The following is a 16628-nucleotide window of genomic DNA, read 5'->3' on the forward strand; positions in this document are numbered from 1 at the left end:
ATTGATTTTAAAATCGTAAACTGGTTGACTAAATAATTTAATATTATTAAGGTTCTAATGTTGATTTTAAGCATCATGCTTTTAAATTTTTTTAAGGTTTGATTTCCAAAATTTGTTCAAAATTATTAAGGCGTTTTTTAACATTTATACCTTATATTTTATTAAATGAGATAAATATAACAACCAAACTGTTATTAAAAATTATTTTATTTTTAATTATTTTCTGTTCTGTTTATCAATTTTGTCTTAAGATATTTTTCTGTTTCTTTTTCATCATTCCACAACTTTTCATAATGCTTTGTTTTAGGTGCATTTAGAGGCCTTATTTTACCGGTAATATCTCTATCTTTGTAACCCCGATCCATTGTTCCACATATGCACCACATAACACCCGTATATCCATTAGGATCATTACCATCAATAGAATATTTATCATTAAGTTCAATACCAATTTTAACTGCTTCTTCTGGTGTTTTAGTCCATTTTACAAGCTGCTTGGCCCAGTACATTCTTACATATCCATGAATTTTATTCAATTTTAATAGTTGATTTTCCGCAGCATTCCAGAAACTATCATTCGTTTTACCGAACTCTAATTCTTCTTTTGTGTACAAATGCTCCCTTTCATCTTTTGCATGTTCGTGTAAGCTATCTCTTGCCCACTCAAGTGCACCCATAATGTTATCATAATCTTTATTGTGATAACAAAAATGTTCTGATGTTTCTCTCCATATAAATATTTCTGCTACATACCCGTCAAGATTGTCTTTATCTTTTTTGTAAAATTTTTCATAAGCCAATTTAATAATTTTTTGCGGGCTTAAAATCCCAAGGTGTATGTACGGCGATAGATTACTTAAGCCATCTACATCTGGATTATTGCGACATTCGTTATAAATATGAAACTTGTTATTAAAAAAATCATCCATAACTTTCAGACCTGCTGAATATGTTCCTTGATAGTACTTTGCAGGTTCATATTTTGGAATATTGCATTTAAAACTCGACACCTTTTTTTTATCGTTAAATTTATGAGGTTCAAGAGTGTCCCAGGCATTTATTATAAATTTCATATTTTTGCTTGTAAAATTCGAATCATTTACGCTTTTTTCAAGTTGTAGATCGTCATATTCGTTCAGGTATTCGAAAAAATGTTTAAAAAGCTGAATTTTTACAGAACTGCTTGTTCTTTTGTAAACATCAAGAATTTTACACGGAACAATGTTATGACTGTCTATTTGAATACAAAACAGTTTATCTTTTGTACACAAATCCTTTATATTATTACAAAACGCAATATGCTCTCGTAAAGGAGACCAATCAAGAATTATATTTTTTATTTTATTGGTTTTAACAAATGTGTTAACATTATCAAGGATTGTTAAATATAAGTTTTGTTTTATAGATTCTTTTCTTAGGTCTTCAATATTTTCAAGTATTAAACTGTACTGTACATCATTACATTTAATATCTTTAATAGGGACACCTATAAACATTTGTGATTGATAGTGATATGATAAGTTATAAGCATAGTGAATACAATGGTTGTTAAGTAGCCTTAAATCCCTCATAGAAATATATAGAACATTGCCTTTTATTGGAGAATTTGCTAATACTGTTAAACGATCTTTCATAAAAAAATAAGGTAAAAATTATTAAATACAAACAATGATATCACAAAACAAATTGGTGACATATAAACAAAAAAAAATTAATCGTTTTATTGATTTTTTGCATTCATTTTTGATACAAAATTATAATTTATCCCTTAGATTGACATGTAGCAAGTATTTGTTTTAATAATTTTTTATATTTACACCATGGGTCGTTTACAAACATATCAAAAATTTCCTCTAAATATTTACTACAGAATATCAGTAGAGCTTGGGTTGCCTTTGCTTACAAGAACAGAAAGAATCTTTATTTATTTCTATTTAGCTCTTCTTTTACATTCATTTGTTAAAAGTATTTACAATATGCTAATGTATATCTATAATATTAAACCTATAGATATATTAGACTATCTATCAACTTTCTATAAATAAAAATTTACATTTTATAAGTACATCAATATATCTTAAAAATAAGTGGTTTTTAAAACATAAGTGATTACATAATATTTTATTAAAACTTAGCAATGTGTTCTAAAGAAATATTTTATCATTTTTTTTAAGTGTTAAAAAGTATACCCTCAAATGACTGTTTTATGGACTGAAAAGTATCGACCTCAAAATATTTCGACATTTGAATCACTCCCACACATCAAAAACTTCTTAAATATGTCTTCTCCAAATGACTTTCCAAATTTACTGTTATATGGACCACCTGGTACGGGAAAAACAACATTTGCTCATCTTTTGGCCTCAACTAATAAATTAGAACTCAATGCGAGTGACGAACGAGGTATAAATGTAATTAGAGATAAAATAAAATCATATTCTCAAACTCTAAAAAAAAACAAAACTATTATTTTAGATGAATGCGAAAATTTAACAGAGGATGCGCAACATTGTCTTAGACGTATTATCGAAGATAGTGTTAATACAAGGTTTATTTTTACTACTAATTACCTTTCAAAGGTAATTTCGCCCTTAAAAAGCAGATTAGTTAAATTGAAATTTGAAATACGATTTAGTAACACGCTAAATAAAATAGGTAAGGCTGAAAATCTCACTTACGATGAAGATTTCTACAAAAAATTGTTTTATAAGTGCAACTGTGATCTAAGAAGATCTATTAATGTACTACAAGCACTCGCGCCTTTGCAAAGCATAAATAATAATACTAAGAATGATTTAATAGACGACATTATAGGAATTATACCAGAAGAAATTTTTATAAAATTTAAAAGCATTACAAAAAATAGCTACAATTCATTTATAAATGACTTTTTATTTGAAGGATATTCAGTTATTCAGTTTATACACCAATTAAGCGATTTTGAAATTTTTAGTAAAGAGATATTAAAAGCCAAATTCAATTTATTGTTGTGCGAAATTGAAGAAAAACTTATTGTTGGGTGTTCTGATGAAATTACATTAACCAAGGTGTGTTTATACAAGATATCATTAGAATAAATCTATTTAAAGTTAAATGCTTTCTTTTTCTGTATCATTCGTTTTAATCGTCTATAATAGCCCCATTTTGCCAAACTTTCGCTATCAAAATATTTTTCTTTACAATCTTGTATTTTTAAATCTATTTTACTTTCTAAATCAAATAAGTTTTGTTCTGTTGCGTCAGTAATTTGTTCCTCTAATTCTAGTATCTCCAATAAGAATTTTTGGTCCAAACTATCTTTAACGTCTGAATTATAAAGATATTTAGCTCTAAGATAATCATCTTTTAATGTTTTATATGCCATATTTAGCTGTTGTACCAAATTTGGATCATTATTTGTAATATCAGGGTGATACTTTCTGTTAAGATCGTAGTAAGCAGTTTTTAATGCGTTTGTATCAATGTTGTATGATTGGTTTAAATTAAAAAGAGAAAAGTAATTTTTTGAAGGAAGCATTTTAGGGATGAAATGTAAAATTTTTATAAGAATCAAAGTAAAAAATAAGATTATTAAGTATTTATATTTAAACACTTCTATAAACAAATTAAAATATATTATAGCTTCTAAAAAAACTTGATTTAAATATTATCATTGAATGTATTGTATGCCTGTACGATTTAAAAAAAAATATTTTCTTGACCCATTATGAAGAAAAAAATAGTTGAACAAAAAAGATCAATTTTTTATCAAGAACAGATACAAGAAGAAAATTCATCATTAAATAACTTTAAAATACCGGAGTCCTGTAAAAATGCAAAAATGACGGAACCACATAAAAAGACAAAAACGACGGAACCACATAAAAATACAAAAACGACGGAACCACATAAAAATACAAAAATGACGGAGCCACATAAAAATACTGCATCTTTAAAAGAACCACGTAAAAGTGCAAAAATGACGGAGCCACATAAAAATACTGCATCTTTTAAAGAACCACGTAAAAGTGCAAAATTAACGGAACAATCTGAAAATAAAAAAATTACGGAATCACATAAAAATAAAAAAATGACGGAACCACATAAAAATATTGCATCTTTAAAAGAATCACATAGAAATAAAAAGCTTATAAAAAAACAAAAGCGAAATGCTGATATAAAAGCTGGAATAAAAAAAAAGAAAATTGAAGATAATACAAAAGAACAAAATAACAATTCCCTTACAAAAACAGGACAAATACAAAAAACCAGTACAGATGCTTTGTCGAAAAAAAATAAATCAGAAGGTATTGGTGTCAAATTGTCAAAGCTGGAAAAAGAACTTCTACACAAAGGAACTATTAAAGATAAAATTAATCTTTTAACACTTCTTGTGGAGAAAAATCCATCAGAATTTAATTATAAAAATTTATTATTTTACACAGAGAACCAAAGAAATGATATTATTTATCTAACTCTAAAAAATATTAAAGACTTATTACTTTCTAAGGGTGTCCCGGAGAGTAATTATATAAAACAAAGAATTACAAAATGTTTTGAGATAAATGTTAAAAATACTTTTATAAAGACAAAGGTTATAAGATTAGTTTATGATTTACTTAAAAATGATATCCTTTTTTTAGATTTAATATATTCGTTTATAAATAAAATTGGTGATAAAAAAGAAATAGAAGCATATATTTGCGAAAATCTTAGGCCATTGTTTTTCATTAACGAAGAGGCCATATTATATAATATCGAAGATTTTATTTGTAAAAATATGAATTTTAAGTGTATTAATTCTATATTAAAATTTTTAAGATGTGTATCGCCAACTGATAAATGTAAAATGATCGAAATTTATAAATTGATCTTAGATCACATTTCTGAATTTAAGGATGAACAAAAAAATATTATTTTAGAGCGTAGTCTTGAGCAGTTTAGTGCTCTATTAGAGGAAATTGATGATCCTACCATTTTTGTTAACAAAGAAATCGAAGATCTTATAAAAGTATCTTATGCAACAGATAAGATGGCCTTTAGTGGTGTAAAAATATTATTTAGATGTCAATGTAAGATTTTGAAGCCTTTTATTGTTCAACTGTTAAAAAATCACATATTTTTTAATTTTAAAGATATTAGAAATGTATTTCAATTTATTTTACAAATTTATAAAAAAGATAAAGATAATGAATTTATAAAAAATATACTTAGTAGTATTATATTTTATAAAAAAGATTTATTAATAGCAATTCTACTTTTGTGCGCAAAAAATAGAATATCTAATGTTAGTGTATTAGAAATATTAAAAAATCATTATTCCAATATTGTGCGAAAAATGGTAAATTCAATTCTAACAAAAGAATACAATGTGATAGAAATCAATCCATTTGATAAATTACAATTAGAAGCATACGAAGAAGTTTATAAATAAATATTAATTTAATACATTAGAAATAATTTAAATAAGTTTAATAAATAATTGTTTTTTACCAAGCACCTAACTCTTCATCACTGGACTCACAGGTGTTTGTAATCTTTAAGTCTTCAAGCTGCGATTCAATAGGTTGTTCTTGTGATTTACTAGATGTATTAATATATTGCATATTTTTTACAGTTTTTTTATATTTATAAATATTCTCGTTTTTTCGAGGCTTAAAAGCCTTGTTTACTGATGTAAATTCTTTTTTACTGGCATCAGCATTCCGTTGTAATAAAACTTTCGGAATTTCTTTTTTGTTGTCACTAAAAATTTTTATAAGACCATCTACAATATTGGAATTATATTTCCAATCAAAAAATGATATAGCTCTGCCTTCTTCTCCTGCACGACCAGTTCTTCCAATTCTATGTATATATTCATCGATCGTCCTAGGTAGATCATAATTAATAACTAATTTAACTTCTCTGATATCAAGTCCTCTAGCAGCAACATTTGTCGCAATTAAAATAGATGATAATCCCGATTTAAATTTAGAAATAGCTTCATTTCTCTCGTATTGACTTTTATCACCGTGCAAAGTAACAGAATTATACCCTTTAGAATTTAGTAAGTTTGCTACTTTAAGGCAATCTACTTTTCGTTCTACAAAAATCATCACTTTTTCACTTTCTACTGTCTCTCTCCAATTTCCGACAAGAGTTAGACTTTTCAAAACTTCTACTATTTTATCTATTTTTTTAAAGTTTGGATATATTTCCTGTTTTACATTAGTTTTTATTTCAAAATCTGCCTCAAAATACACCCTATCGGGTTTTGTAATTAAATTAAATATGTCTCGTATCTCCTTACAATATGTTGCGGAAAACATACATGTCTGTACATCTTTTTTAATAAAACTTTTTATGGTATCTATTTGTCTTTTAAAGGTTGAATCGTATAGTTTATCTGCCTCATCAAATACAATTGTATCTAAATTATCAAAATTGATAAATTTCTTTTCAAGATTAAAAATTAATCTTCCCGGTGTAGCTATAATAATATTAGCATCACTATAATCAACAAGTTCCTGTTTATCGCTACGTATTGTCATAACAGAAATTGGTTGATTTGCTGTTTTAGGATTGTAGTATAAATCACAATTTTCATTTTTTTTATTAACAAATAATTTTTTTGTAAGTTCTAAACATACGCTTTTTATTTGATCGCACAGTTCTCTAACAGGACATATTATTACTGCTTTACTGTTAGGATTTTTTAAAATTTTTTGTATCACAGGAATAATATAACAAAGGGTTTTACCTGACCCAGTAGGTGCTTTACATATTAAATCCACTCCTTGTGATATTAATGGAAGTATGTATTGCTGAATAGTGTTTAGCTTTTTTATTTTTAGATTTATGTTTTTAGCTAGTGGTTTGTTAAGAGTTGAAAAATCAACTAAAGGATTAATCTTTTTTGTAGAAGATATTTTTATGTTGTCTATCGTTAATTCTATTTCTTTATTCTCTTTTGTAAACATGGGTTAGAAATTTTAAAAAATTTTATTAATAGAAGTTAGTTATTTATAGAAATAAAATAAATTGATCATAGATTTATTTAATAAATATTATTTAATAGGTACTATAAAGTTTTTATAAGAATTTTTAATAATTTTGATAATTAAATTTATATAAATTTTTAACATATTTATGTGTGACAATATACAGCTGAGGTATACTTTAATATAAACATACATAATATTGTATATATTTTTATTATTTACAATGTGATATATTGACTATAAAATTTACATATGTAATAAAATTAATTTACAAATATTCCCTAAATGTTTTTATTTTAGTATTTACAGTAAAAACTCGTTAACTTTGTTAGTTGTGTTTTTTTGGTTACTAAAAAATAAAATAGTTTTAATTACTCAGTGATACAAAAAATCAATATATGATAAATTAACATTAAAAAATAACGAAATACTATCTAAATATTATTTTTTATTTTTTCTAATTCGTTTTTTTGATAATTTAAACTTCCTTTTACTTTTTCGTGTAAAAAGTTCTTTCCTCTCTTCTTTTGTATATTTTTTAGCATACATTTCTCGTTTTTCTTCTTTTGATAATTTTTTGTGAATGTATGCTAATTCTTTGCCGTTATTTTTTTTATTTTTTAAAACATTAATAACTGACCGATAAGCGTATGCTATACTTTTATTTTTCAGTCCTTTAAAACATTCTACATAATTTAAAATACATTCTTTGAGTGTCTCGCAGAATAAATTATTTTCATCATTCGATTTACATTTAATTGTATCTTCATCATCAATTGTATCTTCATCATCAAATGTATCCTCATCATCAAATGCATCCTCATCATCAATTGTATCTTCATCATCAAAATTACTAGAAATTACTTTTTTATCAAATTTAATATAAATTCCTCGCATCAATCCAAGCCCATAACAAATCATATCATCATCTTTAAAAGGACTACAAAATGTCTCAGATATAATTTTAACAACATTCATAACCTCTTCTTTGTTAACTGAATCAACTATTACATTCATAAGATCTTTAACATCAGGCTTTTCAGGATCAATCATAGACAAAGCTAAAGGCATCACACTATTTTTAATATTAAACCTTGTTCTAAATAACACAAACACCTTCATTTTATAAACAAGAAATTCTCGTTCATCTTTCCTGCCTACTATTTCTTTATACAACTTATCTCCATATTTTTTACAGTCTTCAGATAACAAAGACATGTCCTTAGTTTCTAAAAAGTATGTATAACAGTATTTGCGCACTTTAGGATTGTCAAAAAGACCAGTACATATAAATTTATCTAAATTTAATTTATATTTAGACGATAAAAAACATATAAAAAAATAACAGAAAAGCTTTTGTTTCTCGTTGCCGGTATTATAATATTCTAATATAATATCTTGATCTGATTCTTGTATAATAGTTTTAATTTTATAGATAAACTTAGGGCAATCAGTTACTTCATCAAGCACAAGTTTAATAAAATCTCGGCTTTTTATTAATTTTTTATATGTAAGTGTAAGATTAGCAGCAATCAATGCATTTTTAAGTTTCATAGTCTTAGATTTACGTACGCTTTCTAAGAATACTGATGGTATAGACGAATCCAGATTAGAATACCTAAGTAAAAAATCCATTGTCTGTCGTATTAATTTTTCTGGTTGTTTGTTTAAATTAAGTAAATGTTCAAAAGAAGAAATTTGTTTTCTAAATTCGTTTATATACGGAGATGGATCTTTATCCATATTTATTGAAAGTGTAGCTATATCCATGGGGTTAAAAATAATAACGTATTATTTAATAAGTAGCGATTTGTTATATAATACCAAAAAATGCCAGATACGGGAATCGAACCCGTGACCAAGCGGCCACAACGCTACGCTCTACCACTAAGCTAATCCAGCCGTTTTAGATAAAAAGATTAAAATATGTTTGTAAGTATTATGTTAATCCAATGTTATAAATCTTTTTAATATTTTAAAAGGAATGTTGATAACGAATTGTTGGATAATTTGTTTATTTAATACAAATTTATTAAAATAAGACATTGAAAATTGTTACTAACTTTTATCATTTAAGTCAGCTAAAAATTAATATAACTTAAAATATAACATTTAATTTACAAAATACATTTATATTAGTACTTTTTTCTAATTTTTAGTTCTTCTGATTCATAGTAAATCTTATTGTTAATATTGAAATTACAATTAAAATAAAAATAAGCACTTTTACATTTACTCCAAAAATATAACGCTCTTCTTTTTTCGCATGTTTATCTTTATAATCATCTTTAAAAACATAATATTTAATAGTTTTCAGTCCTAATTCACATTCTCTTACATCTAAAGTTATTAGATTTATGTCTTCAAAAACGTCTTTTATATCAAATCTATGTTTTTCTATTTCCTCTTCTGTCCCAATAATATCCCGTAACTGATAATTTTCTTCTACAAATTTTTTTAATTTATTAGAAGTAATTGCTATCTGTTTTGTTATTTGATTTATGTCCGATCGTAAATCATTAACTTTTATCATTGTATTACCTTCATCACTAGATCTTACTATTCTTTTTATTATATCTGTAATTTTTTTTAGCCTTTCTTCCGCATCTCTCAACCTTACCTCATTATTTTTTAAATAAATAAATATTGTTTCCAAATCGTTTAAATCATTTTTACTACAATCAACTATAAGTGGATCATAAGTTTTAACTGGTCCGCATTTTTTTTTATATGTAAAGTCAACAACATCCATTTCTTGGGTAGGTGAATAAGATAAATTAACAACTTTATAAACATCAAAGTTTATATTTTCTATCTTAGATTTATCGATAATTTTACCTTCATTTATAAGTTTAAATTTATCCCTTTCAGGTATTAAATTGGTTTTATAAATTTTATTATTAATTTGAACCCCGGTAATCTCATACCTTATTTTAAATAAAGGAGGAACAACAAGATATCCTTCAAATTCTCTATCTTTTTTTAATATAAAGAAACTACAACAATCTGATATTTTAATTAAAGATATAAAGGTATTAAACATAATAATAAGGGCTAAAAATATTAAATTATAATAGTTTATTAAGTCATATAATCCATAATTGATGAACTGTAATACAGAAATATTATCATAAATTTTACACTTTTTTTGTTAATAAAATATACTTTAAATTTTAAAATTAATTTTTCAGTTTGACATTTAATTTATTTTAAAGATAAGAACAAGTTTATTTACATTTAGTTTTAGATTGATGTAAAATAACGAGTTGAAAGTTACTGTATTAAATATTTAACGAATATTGGTTTATAGAAAATAATATTTAACTAATTATAATGATAATATTTTAAAGAAACCTGATAATTAATTTTACAATAAATAAGAAATTGATTTGACTTAAAATGTGAATTTAATTAAATTATTAATATTTTAAAAAATAATATTTTATATTTTTGCATAAAGTTTAAAATAACGAAATTGATAAAAATTAGATAGAAATATAATAGTTATAAAATTATGTTATGTACAAGGTTAGAAATATACTATTTATATTTATTACAAATTATGTCTTCCTTTATTTATAAATTAAAAAGAGCACTCTCTAAGCTTTAAAAATTAAAAAGTAATACAAAAAGATGTATTATTATAAAATGGTAATAGAAGAGTAAATATAGAAAATATAAATTTAAATAGTATTTAAACACGACTAAGTAAATCTTAATAATTCGTATATTCATTAATGCAAGTTATTTTATAATGTAACGTGAGAATAATTGATAAATGTAAATATTATTTATTTAACTACCTTTGTAGAAGGAATGTTTTATAAGTTGTTGTTAAAGTTTTAGAAAGTGACATTTTACAACGAAATAGAAAAAAAGTAATTATGGAAAGTTTTTTATTAACCAAAGGGAATGAATCACCTAGCATTGAGGACTTTCCTAAGTGACTAGTAAAAGGAAACTACAAGGTAAGATTCAAAGCAATTTATTATTCTTAAAGGTTAGAAATATATTTTATAAACAAGGAGACATTGTCCCCACTGTAAATCTCATAGAAAGACGTGGATCATTTAGCTCTCAAGTATCATTAAATTCTAGCTTTTGATTTTGAAAAGACACAACGAGGTGGGCAGGTGTATTCATTTCAAGCTATTTTTTAAATACGGGCTAAAAGGGATAAAGAAGGTATTGGGACATACAATATAGGAGATCATAGAAAATGATAAAGCTGAAATAAAAATTAAACAAAATTAACAAATATAAAATTAATTATAATATGTATGGTATTCTTTTACTTTAAAAAATTTATAATGGAAGTTGTTATTGTCAACCAAGACCAACTTACCATAGTCGAGAATGAAAAGCTAATAAAAAACGATCTTCTTTCAAATAAACTGTGACTAATCTATAAATGTTAGATAAAAATGGTTTTTTATACAATGACATGGGATGATTTTGTAACCAAATATTACAAAGTGTATGAGAGATTTGAAAATTAAATCTTCTAAAAGCATACATTCAGCTTATTATATTGAAGAAGACCTTATAGTTATCTTTTTAAAACAAAAGCGAGGATATTACCAGGAAGAAGTGGCTAAAGCTGTAACTGCACTAGCTGAGAAAATAATTGCAGAAAATGAGGTAACTATTAAAAAAAAGCTAAAATTAATATAATAAACCTGAGAGGTATAAAACAACAATAACTAAGGTATACGAAGTACTACTTTGCTAACTTATGCAAAGATGAAAAAACTAATATAGTTCAACATGTTATTTTATATTTAATTTAAAGGTACAAAAAGAAACGATTTTAAATTAAAAATCTTTTTAAAACTGCCAATTTTTAAAGCGTGTTTTTACAAAAATAAAATTTTTGTAAAACGATCAATAGAATATAATAAAATAAAAAAGATAAATATAGCAATATCTCCCAAATAGATATTTTATAAATATAATAACGTTTAATTTTATAAAATTGATTATCGAAGATAAACACCGATATATTAATTTTCGACATTCACTATAAATAAAAAAGTCTACAAAAAATATGCGAAATAAATAGACATTACGTTTTAAAAAAAAATACATTTATTTTTTTTTCAATCGTTTACATCATAATTTCTAACGTCGTTAATAAATTTTATATAAGCCTCTCTCAAATATTCAGCTCTCAAATAAATATCTCGTAAATAGCAAATAGAATTTTTGAATTCATAAATTGTTTTTGGGACGGGGAAGTTGATACAAATATGGTCAAGATGATTTAGTGATCGCAAACATTTTGCAATATAATAATTAATCAGTAGCCTCTTATCAGAAAATGTATAATAACGAGAAGATGCAAAATCTTGACCAATAATCAACCGTTCAATTTCAACTAAATGAAATCTTAACGGTATAAATAACAGAGATGTACTTATTATAGGAATTTTAGTTGAAATGTAGTCTGAGATTCTCATGACATAGTCATCAGGATTAAATACAGGTTTAAAAAACATCTTTGCAACTTTTTCATAGAAATACATTTTGTTACCGTCATTTAAATAGAGCGGTTTTTTATTAATTTTATATTTTCCATCTTTTATCTTTAGACTTATATCATAATCACCATAAATATCTTTATGAATAAATAAAAGAATATAGGCCCTGTTTCTTTCTTTTATTGTATACAAAAATAAATTTTCAATACATTTGCATCCTAAGATAAAGAATAATAACATTAAGGGAGTAAAATTTACAAAATTTAAAGTTTAAAAAATTTTAATAAAATGTTAAAAGGTGTGTTAGTAAAAATAAAGTTATTATTTAAAATTATGTTTTGATGTTTTTTAATAAACAAAGACAATAGTCATTAAAAATATTTTTTAATTTATTTTATAAAGAATTTTAAAAATTATTTAATGAATAGGTTTTTATAATAATTTATAAAATAAAATTTACAGGTTATTCTTATATAATAATCATGCTATTAAATAATGTAAATAAAGATAATAAAGAAATATCAAATTTTGTAAATGTTCTTGCATTAAACAAACTTCTGATTTTTTATCTTAATTTTAATTAAACTGCGTAGTAAAATTTATAAGAAAATAATATGAATATAAGTAGATTATTAATAAGCTTTGATCATTTTTTTAAATTATAATTAAATTCGTGTTTAATTAAAGGTTGGTTTTAATTTTTATAAAAGTTTTTAAGAACAATAAATAAAATTTGACTCATAAATTATGCTTTCTGCTTGAGAATTAAATCTTTTGTTATTAAGTTTTCTTAAATCATTATTTTTTTAATTATTTAATTAACGTAAGCAGGATTCTTAAACAACAAAATCATAGCTTTACAAATAAAACTTGAATTTCAAATTATTCGAAGACCAGTTAAATTACAAAAATTAAGAGGTTAATTTATACAAAAACAGTACTATTCTAAAAAGAAAATAGGACTTAGATTTAATAATTTTTATAGATAAAAAACGTAGTAAATTAATAAATATAACTGTACAAGAAAAGTAAAGCTTTGTATTTGAAACATTATTTTTACTACCATATTCGTGATTTACAGTATGATAAACCTACACTAGTATTCTATTACTTATAATATTACTAAAGATAATACATTGATTAAAATAAAAATGTACAGCCTTATTGTCAGTTACAACGGACTGACAAAAAAAATTGTCTTAAATGAATCGTTAAAATTTTTATTCTTTCATTTTAAAAAAAACTATTAAAATCTATTTATTAATATATTGTTCAATATCTTCCAGCGCATCACTTTTTCTTTTAAATATCTCGTAACAAGTATCTTCAAATATCCTTTTTGTGTATCTGTCTACAACACATTCTTTTACTTTACTTCTTAAATACTTTAAACCTTCCTGTGTATCATTTTTATAAATCTCGAAAAACTTATGTTTTCTAACAGTCATAAAAGCCATCCGTCTTGCATCTTTATAAGTCCTTTTCTTTAATTCTAACATCCATAAATCACTTTGTCTAGTGTCAACTACATTTCCGCCGAATAAATAAAAAATATTGTTCCATAGCACAAATTGATGTGCCGTTCTCGGCATAGGCCCGGCCGAATCCAGTTCTATTTCTGTCCATTTTCTAAATACAAGACTGTATGAATATAGTGCTGATATGTCAAGTCTGCTTTCTTTATCTTTTCCGTATGTAAAAAGAATAAGAATATCAGTGTTATATAAAATACTTCTTTGTAGTACACGACCATCAGTATAAATAGGAAAGGGAATAGTTTCATACACTGTGTTAGTATCTAAAGAATACAAAGATATAGATTTAAAGTATTCTTTTCCCCTCTGTCCACCTACCACAGCAAGTGTATTGGGATATTCGGGAAGATTTATATGTAACAAGACATGTCCAAGTCTACCTTTTAAAACGGGAGAATCGTGCGATTGAATCGTAGAATCGAGAAGACGTGTCCATTTGGCCGACGATAATTTGTCATCGATTTGAATTTTGTACAGTCCACCAAATGAATCATCAAAATTAGTAGTCTTACCACCAAACATATAAATTAAATTGTGCATGTAAACTAAATAGTGATCATACATGTTTGAGGCAACATCCCCTGTACTATTGTATTTTACCCATTTACCGTTATAAACCCATATATCTGAGCTACTAATTTCACCCGTTCTTTCTGATGTCGGTATATATTTACCTGATAAATATAACCTTTGTCCATCAGTACACATTTTATGACATGATCTTTTTCCAGGGGTATCCTGTAATGTAGTGGTAATGTCTTCTACATATGTAATAGTATTAGCACCACAGTGTTCTTTTTCTATTTCACTTTGTCGTGTTATATTAATTTCTTCTTCGAATGTGGACTGTCCTAATCTCACACTACAGTTCATATTTTTATCACTTACTACATCCTTCTCTATTGTATCATCTTTATACGTATCTCTTTTATTTAAATCTTGGTATAAACACTTCCAACTTCCATTGTAATGCCACATATCACCTAATTCTTCGAGTCCATCCCACCCACCATACAAATAGATTCCTTTACTTGTACATACCATTTGATGTCCACCCCTGGGACAAGGCCAATCTTTATTTTCATTGTTTTTAATTTCAGTCCAGTTACCGTAATACGCCGATTTTTTAACGTACACATCAAATTTATCATCATTTAGATTTAAAATGTAATTTTCTAACTTGTCAAAATCTTTATATTTTATTAACCTTTCTATTTCACTTTCACTATCAAGTATACATTCATTATACTTTTTTAAAATTTTTTTAACTGTCTTTATATCTTGTGTGCGCTGCCTTTCGTACATTATATCATTAAACCTCGTATTACTGATACCTTTAAGTTGTATAAACCATATCGAATAATTAAAATTCATTCCCCAGGCAGCTAAAGGTTCAATTTTCATATATCTACTAATAATTAATTCATCTTGTATATATAAAAGATTATGTGTCTCATTTGTTGTATCATTCTTTAATCCACCATAAAATACTTCTATCCACGATTTTTTATCGTAAGATACACTTATTTTCATCTCTTTTATATTACAAACGTGTATTTTACTAAATTTACCGAATGTTATTGTAGATACAACGGATGATTTATATTCTAGTATTATGTACTGTCTATGATCATTCGTAGTAGTAGACCACCGAGAATTCGCATCGGATGGATTGTCAACTAATATGTTAGAAGGTTTATATGTAGAAGCGTATGAAGAATAACAATCTATTTTATATGGGATAGTCCAAAGAGTATTCTTATTTCTTAGTGTTTCTAAAGTAATATACATATTGTATGAAGGGTAATTGCGTATTATATTTATAGGTACAAAATTCTTAAAAGGGGTAAAATGATTAATTTAAGTTTTTTACTATAAAGTACCAATCATTTTGTTTATTTAAACAAACAAATTATAAATCTTAACAACTAATTTACTATAAATAAATTTGCGATGAAAGAAGCATAAAGAAAAAACCAAACATTAATTACATATTAATTTTTAATACAATTATAGTCCCTTAATCTAAAAAAAATAAAGGTACTACTGATACTAAATTATGTTATATTATGTCTCTTTTAAATCTAATTTAATGATCAAATAATTTTTTTTAGTTTAATTATTAGGCTAGTTAAACAATAATAAGTGATAAATTATTTAGGTTAAAAAGAAATCTATTAAGTTATGTATATAATTATGATATTTTTTAACTTTTAAAAATTAAGCGCTTTATATCATTCTATTAGAAATGTAAATTATTATTTGTGATAATTGATAGAAGGGCTGATAAAATTAAAGTTATTAGAACGCATTTTTAACTTATTTAAGTAGTTTTTTAATGAAACTGCTATAAGTTATGATGTTTTGAAGTGAGAAAAGTACGATATGGAACAAAATGATAGTAGGTTACTACACTATTAAATGTCTTTGCTAATTTCAGGTAAACTGTTGCGATGGAGAAATATTTTTAAAAATGTTATTTAGGCATCTTTATTTATTTTACTTTTAGTTATCAATATACTTGGTTTAACATCTAAACCCACTACAGAAAATAAATTTACAATTCTGTAGATTACAACGTGTAGCTTAACCTTTTTTTAAAATTTTTTATTAATAGTCAAATTTTATGAAATTTTAAAGCGTAATTTAAA

The 16628-nt window shown here is 24.9% G+C and overlaps 9 protein-coding genes and 1 non-coding gene across 10 annotated transcripts; 2 read left to right on the top strand and 8 right to left on the bottom strand.

The window, feature by feature from the left end:
• Positions 1-212: 212 nt before the first annotated feature.
• AAJ76_1300029257 (deoxyribodipyrimidine photo-lyase-like protein) lies at positions 213-1496 on the bottom strand (the record flags this gene model as incomplete). The annotated part of the gene is made up of 1 exon (XM_024473940.1): positions 213-1496. The coding sequence occupies one exon, from the start codon at positions 1494-1496 to the stop codon at positions 213-215; it is 1284 nt and encodes a 427-aa protein (XP_024331477.1).
• Positions 1497-2195: 699 nt separating this feature from the next.
• AAJ76_1300029957 (dna replication factor c small subunit) lies at positions 2196-3077 on the top strand (the record flags this gene model as incomplete). Its single annotated transcript, XM_024473941.1, has 1 exon — positions 2196-3077. One exon carries the CDS (start codon positions 2196-2198, stop codon positions 3075-3077), a length of 882 nt encoding a protein of 293 aa, XP_024331478.1.
• Positions 3078-3079: 2 nt separating this feature from the next.
• AAJ76_1300031278 (hypothetical protein) lies at positions 3080-3517 on the bottom strand (the record flags this gene model as incomplete). The annotated part of the gene is made up of 1 exon (XM_024473942.1): positions 3080-3517. One exon carries the CDS (start codon positions 3515-3517, stop codon positions 3080-3082), a length of 438 nt encoding a protein of 145 aa, XP_024331479.1.
• Positions 3518-3706: 189 nt separating this feature from the next.
• On the top strand, positions 3707-5413 carry AAJ76_1300031468 (nucleic-acid-binding protein; the record flags this gene model as incomplete). Its single annotated transcript, XM_024473943.1, has 1 exon — positions 3707-5413. One exon carries the CDS (start codon positions 3707-3709, stop codon positions 5411-5413), a length of 1707 nt encoding a protein of 568 aa, XP_024331480.1.
• Positions 5414-5468: 55 nt separating this feature from the next.
• AAJ76_1300034753 (atp-dependent rna helicase) lies at positions 5469-6941 on the bottom strand (the record flags this gene model as incomplete). The annotated part of the gene is made up of 1 exon (XM_024473944.1): positions 5469-6941. One exon carries the CDS (start codon positions 6939-6941, stop codon positions 5469-5471), a length of 1473 nt encoding a protein of 490 aa, XP_024331481.1.
• Positions 6942-7403: 462 nt separating this feature from the next.
• Positions 7404-8732, bottom strand: AAJ76_1300036493 (hypothetical protein; the record flags this gene model as incomplete). Its single annotated transcript, XM_024473945.1, has 1 exon — positions 7404-8732. One exon carries the CDS (start codon positions 8730-8732, stop codon positions 7404-7406), a length of 1329 nt encoding a protein of 442 aa, XP_024331482.1.
• Positions 8733-8793: 61 nt separating this feature from the next.
• Positions 8794-8864, bottom strand: AAJ76_1300036625. The gene has a single exon. It is a non-coding gene; the product is annotated as a tRNA-His (tRNA).
• A 253-nt stretch (positions 8865-9117) lies between these two features.
• AAJ76_1300037766 (hypothetical protein) lies at positions 9118-10005 on the bottom strand (the record flags this gene model as incomplete). The annotated part of the gene is made up of 1 exon (XM_024473946.1): positions 9118-10005. One exon carries the CDS (start codon positions 10003-10005, stop codon positions 9118-9120), a length of 888 nt encoding a protein of 295 aa, XP_024331483.1.
• Positions 10006-12061: 2056 nt separating this feature from the next.
• AAJ76_1300040443 (hypothetical protein) lies at positions 12062-12682 on the bottom strand (the record flags this gene model as incomplete). The annotated part of the gene is made up of 1 exon (XM_024473947.1): positions 12062-12682. The coding sequence occupies one exon, from the start codon at positions 12680-12682 to the stop codon at positions 12062-12064; it is 621 nt and encodes a 206-aa protein (XP_024331484.1).
• A 1013-nt stretch (positions 12683-13695) lies between these two features.
• AAJ76_1300043529 (muskelin n-terminus domain-containing protein) lies at positions 13696-15768 on the bottom strand (the record flags this gene model as incomplete). The annotated part of the gene is made up of 1 exon (XM_024473948.1): positions 13696-15768. One exon carries the CDS (start codon positions 15766-15768, stop codon positions 13696-13698), a length of 2073 nt encoding a protein of 690 aa, XP_024331485.1.
• Positions 15769-16628: the final 860 nt, after the last annotated feature.

This window comes from Vairimorpha ceranae (genome assembly GCF_000988165.1).
Source record: "Vairimorpha ceranae strain PA08 1199 chromosome Unknown NODE_13, whole genome shotgun sequence".
In the NCBI taxonomy this organism is placed as follows: domain Eukaryota; kingdom Fungi; phylum Microsporidia; family Nosematidae; genus Vairimorpha; species Vairimorpha ceranae.